Genomic DNA, 5,675 nt, shown 5'->3' with positions numbered 1-5,675 from the left:
GCAGCTGTCTTTGCCCCTGTACCTGCATCTCTGTGTGCCTGTGAGTGATTAATATGTGAGGTGTGTGCTCGTACATGTGTGCATGTTTTACAAGCAGTTTCTCACGTTGTCATTGACCGCCTCGTCCTCTGTGGCCACCTGGATGGAGTAGGCCAGGAAGCAGAGGATGGCACCGATCCAGAGCAGGATGGAGAAGCCGCCAAAGAGCTGACGGCAGAACTTGACCCACTCGGGGGTGGTGGGCGGGGGGGTCAGGGTGTTCGGACCGTCCCTTTCCAGAACCTCCAGGGCTTTGGCGTTGGTCAGGCCCTGAGGGAGAGCAATTTTTAAGAATGAGTCTCCTTTTTTTGCATCTGTTAGAAAAATTGTCACACACAATAGATTATAGATAGATCAATAGATTCATTTCGTGACTATAACACGAAATGCCGTGAGACTGAGTTGACTTTTTCTACACTAAAGGGTATGGTTATTAAACTGTCCTTATTACAAAGTGCTTAGCATGTCTGTGGTGAAAAACGTTTCCCATTAACGTTTATAATAATACAGTATGATAAAACATTTATTTTCAGCTTCATTAAAAAAGATAGGTTACTAAATATGTCAATTTTAACATCAATTGATCAAGAAATAAGAGAAGAAAGCTAAAACTGTGTTAATATTATTGCCTCTAACTTAAAGGGGACCTATCATGCAAAATGCACTTTTGTACGTCTTTTATACATGAACTCGTCACCGGCTTGAGCTTCAATATCAGGATACATGTTTTTATTATCCTTGCAAGAATGGAAGTAGTCATCCCATACAGAGCATTTGGTACAATTTGTTCCAGAGCAGTGACCTTCACATGGTGATATACAAGAGAGGGAGTTTCACAGTCACAAGATGGAGGAATACCGGTTCAAAGCAGTATTCAATGTTTAGTTTTAGATTAGCTAAGGCAGGGGAGTCAAACTCAAATACACAGTGGGCCAAAATTAGAAAATGGGTACTAGTCAAGGGCCGGACTTGGTTCAATGTTTATTGCAGAACTTATTGAAATGAACTTATTGCACAAATTAAACCTGGAACTAACAAAGCTTAAATGATTGCCTATAAAAACAACATTAAACATTAAATAATCAGCTGCAATCATTTCTTATGGCTCTATCTGCAGCTTTTCCGGAGTCATTTCTTATGATTACATTTTTCCACAGGCCAACAACAGCTTCAACAAAACTATTTCCCTCAGAGAACAAACCAAACATGCCCTGTTGTCTCAAGAAACAAAGTGCAGAAGGAAACATTGAAACTCAGTGTGCTGCTCTGTGATGCTATTTCAGAGACTTGGCATCTCATCTTAGGTGCAAGTTCATCAATGTTTGGGCTCAGGCTCTGAGCTGAGGAAACCCTCAGGATGGAGTGAAGGTGTGCGTGCAACATACCGGCGGGCCAGATCTAATAGTAACAGAAATGATCCTGCGGGCTGAAATTAAATCCACCACGGGCCTGATTTGGCCCCCGGGCCTTGAGTTTGACACATGTGAGCTAAGGCCTGCGTAAGCAATAAACATGAGAGTCATATGTCTATCTCCGTAGAGGCTGAATCAGCATGTTAATCACATAGCTATGCCTAAAACAGTCCTGATGCTCTTCTATCATACATCCTGTTACGTACACAGCTACGTAGGGCCTTCGTTATCATGTGTACTCTGATATTAGAAGTACATTCATTATTGTCCCAACAGCTAGGAATCTTATTACAACACACAACGACCCCATTTTCACCATGGCTTAAAAAGCTATTTTACTGCTACAGTTGCAAAACATAAAGTGTTCCTGCTTGGCCTATTTAACACTACGGGTATAATAAACTGGGAGAATCTTCTCACTGAGGTTAAGGCAACAAAACTGCTGTATTTATTGATATTTTCATTATTTAATTCCTAATAGTGTCATGTTCAAATTATAGACAATTCATGCATGTATTTGAAGAACATTTAGCGACAGATACAATGTCAAAAAACACAGAAATCGGCTATTTTCTCCAGAGGGTAAGCAGGTTTCCTTTGCCATTTTTAAAGCTTGTGATATTTTTTGAGCACCCAAGGTTTAATATTTTTGTCAACACTAATCTCAAAAAGATAAAATCAGTTTCACTTCAGCTGCAATGTCAAACTTAAGGTACGGAGCAAATGTGTTTACGGCATAAAAAAACGGTGTGATGTATTCGATTCTGTCTGTCGTTGCATCAAAGTGTGTATGTCTGTGTGTGCATCTGTGTGATTGAGGGATTAAAGATGAATGAGGCTCAAGGTGAGCTGAAGACGCTGCTGTGGATCAAACTTGACCAAAGAAATGTTTGGTCTCAGTTTGGATGTTGCTTACACGTGCCGACACACACAGATCACATCTCTGTGGGCGGTATCGTCGTGTGTGTGTGTGTTTCTGTGCATGTGTAAATGAGATTGTTTGTTACCCGTGTGAGGTCCACTCCATAGCGTTTTCCCAGATCCTCCAAAGTGAGCTTGTGGTCGTCCTGTAGGCAGAACAAAGTTGTTTTAATCTGTTCTTCAGGGGAACAGAAACACCTAATAGAATCTGGTATAATGGTAATTGGCCAGTAACATTGTTTTCTAAGGTAATTTGTCAATGACATAAAATAAATGGGAAACTGTACATATAATTTTAAAGCAAAATATTCAACGTTTTGCTTTGAGCGATGAGGCGGCATGGCTGCAGCTGTAAAGGGAATTATTAATAACACACCAGGGTCATATAGATCGGGAGGGCATAGCACTGATCCATTACATATCTCTATCTCACTGATAAAATACTTTATTCTATGGCTGACATGGACCCAGGGAATATGTATACATTATTTATTTCCCATGACAGATGGTCAAGAGGTCAACCAGTGAGGTGTACTCCCCTGAATCTTTGAATCTCTGAGTAGTGCTGAACTAGAGAAGGGAGCAAACCTCTAGCACACATACTTGTCAACCCTCCCGATTTTCGAGGGAGACTCCCGATTTCATTGCCCTCTCCCGGTTTCCTCCCGGGGTCATATTTCTCCCGCATTTCTGACAAAATCAGATTTACACACGACTGTTTCCACTCGGACTTTAATACAGCTACACCATTTTTTGGTTTCCATGGTAACACGTCTCTTTTGTAGCGCGCGCAACTCAAAGTCTGAGAGGGTGAGGCAGATATTCACAGAAAACAGAACAAGAATCGACAACTTCTCTGCTCACTCCTTTCCTGTAAAATACAGGTCCAGCCCATACATATGCTCCATCAAGGACGGTGCTACAGGCCGCAAGGCAGTGCACTTACAACTACAATAAGCATGTTAATGTTAATCTAACAGCTCCGGCGATCCACTAGCACCGTTCTAGTAATAACACGTATTCATAATCAGTACCCAAAAGCACGATTAGCAAACAGTGTTTTTTTGTATTCTTCTAACAAGATAACACAAGGTGAGTAATTCATACACCAATTTCATGGGAAAGTATTCCTTAAACATTGTTTTGCTGGTTAATTTTCCTGTTTTGTTCTAATTCTGGCTGCTAGTTCAGTTACCTTAATATTCTGCAACTGATTTCTACCATGGTATGTATCTATTTTATTCTATTACATCTGTGTTTCGCAAATTTACAAAAACGTTAGCCCCTTTTGTTAATTCTGTCTTTCATCTGCACTTTCTTTTTGCTGTTATAAAGCTGTACTTATCTTAATTACCAGATAAATAAATGATTTCTGATTCTGATTGGTGGCACGTTTGCATTATTATTCCTGAGCAGCATATTGCAGCTCGAGATTTCCCCTGTAGCTGAAATGGAGCTTGGTTCTGTAGCCACACAAATTCCTGCTAGCAGCTGTCAGGAAGTTGTCAGTCCTACAGCATGAAGGGCTGCTTTGTTCATTCAAAACTAAGACAGGGAGAAATCCATCAAATTCTTCACAAACAGTCCCCTCGGAGGACCACAGCGAAAGTGATTTGGCCACCGTCAACGACATGCCCGAGTGTTCACAGATCACTTCACTGGTTATGCTTTATTTACAATGTATGCCCTTACACCCAATATTGATCAGCCATTGTCTGATGGTTGTTTAAAGGAACACTGGGGGGGAAATGTAGGAAATCACTCAATGAAAGAAGTACATGAAACAGACTGATGACAGAACACTGAAGCCCCGAACAACGCTGGAAGTGTTGACAGCATCCAAGCATTTCTTTCCTCCACTAGGTCAACAGGCCAACTTGATAATTGACAAGAGCTGTTTTACCAGAGATAGACCCAGCTTTCATGGGCATCGCTTGGCTGCGTTCAGACAGCACCTCAAAGGGATACAGCTCTGCACAAGACAAAGACGCTGCTCTAACACTGCTGGTGGCCCACAAATTATTCAGCATCTTTCTGAGTACAAAGAAGAGCAGCCGGAGGGTTGGTGGAAGCGATAGAAGAGGACAGGCTGGCTCATCTACAACCGACAACACTAAGCAGGTTGGATTGCCTTTTTTGTTTACTGGCCACTGTTTTCATTTTCCCTGTTAAATATCCCGGTGTCTTTGGCGTGACAGTGTTGGGAGGAGCAGTGACAGCTTATTTTTCTTACCAAGGACACTTCCTTCTTCAGCTCATCCAAGTCCCTCTCCTTCCTTTTCTTCTTCCCCATATTCTCGGCACCAAACTAGGGAAGGAGGGAGAGATAGAGATTACACATTATCCTAAACTTCCACAACAAAAACAAACTGGGTTATTGTGCTTGTAGCCACATTGTGTCAAGCCATTTAGACTCTCAGCCACGTATTACAAGAGTCAGTGTAAGCAAAATAGACTTGTGTGTATGCCGGTTCATTTCAGTCTCCTGGCAACATTGGCAAACCCATTCACTGAATATGGAGGAGAAAATATTTATCTCATAGTGAAAGTTCCCTTATTTGTGTGCCTGAGAGCGAGTGTGTGTGTGTGTCATGAGCAGTTGGAAGAATGGTGCATCATGGAAATCATCTGCTGCTGTCAGTCTTCTCTTAGCAGCACGTGTGCATGTCAGTGAAGGAGGGATACACACAGAGTGCGAGCGAGTGACACAGTGAAAAAGTAATCAAAAAAAGCCAAAGACGGAGCACAGAGTCGGTGGAGTGCCTGAAATGTGTCTCGCATAGCAATTTCCCCCCACTGTGTGTGAGGAAGATTACCAGCCTGTCCCCCCATAAAGCTAAATGGAATGGGCCTGATGGAGAGAATAAAAAACAAAATTACGTAATTACCCAAATAAACAACAAGCCGTTAACAAAACTTATTTAGAAGAAAAGCCATCATCCTGAAATTATACTGTCTTTAAAGAAAACAAATAAACAGCAGCAGTCTGAGGAGAATCCAGCGCTGCAGACGGGTTTAGAAATCTCAGTAGTTTTCCATGATGCATATCCAAGCCATATGCTGTTACTGTATATAAGTCACAGTAGGAGCACAGCAACTGAGTCATGCATTACAACAGCTTCAACAGGAAGCAAAGGGTTGAGAGCGACAACACAATAAAGCACTTTATGATAGATATTTTTAAATGAAAATCACTTACCCCTTTACCCATGCTGAATATCCAGACGTCGGCAGGTTATAATGTGAAGGACAGCGCTCAGGGGCCACAGCTGAGACCTCTCACCCCCACCCCCCCCCACGTGT

At 41.9% G+C, this 5,675-nt stretch overlaps 1 protein-coding gene across 1 annotated transcript; it reads right to left on the bottom strand.

Annotated features, from left to right (window-relative positions):
* Nucleotides 1–105: 105 nt before the first annotated feature.
* On the bottom strand, nt 106–5,655 carry LOC104944815 (sodium/potassium-transporting ATPase subunit alpha-1-like; the record flags this gene model as incomplete). Its single annotated transcript, XM_010770394.1, has 4 exons — nt 5,572–5,655; nt 4,606–4,680; nt 2,459–2,518; nt 106–309 (listed from the first exon to the last, which is right to left on the bottom strand). Coding segments are annotated over exons 1-4 (351 nt in total), but the record flags the coding sequence as incomplete, so codon positions are not given.
* Between the last annotated feature and the right edge of the window lie 20 nt (nt 5,656–5,675).

Source organism: Notothenia coriiceps, unplaced genomic scaffold (assembly GCF_000735185.1).
Source record: "Notothenia coriiceps isolate Sejong01 unplaced genomic scaffold, NC01 NC01_scaffold00008898, whole genome shotgun sequence".
NCBI classification, from domain to species: domain Eukaryota; kingdom Metazoa; phylum Chordata; class Actinopteri; order Perciformes; family Nototheniidae; genus Notothenia; species Notothenia coriiceps.
Note: the sequence above shows the minus strand (reverse complement) of the source record. Positions and strands in the feature narration are given on the sequence as shown.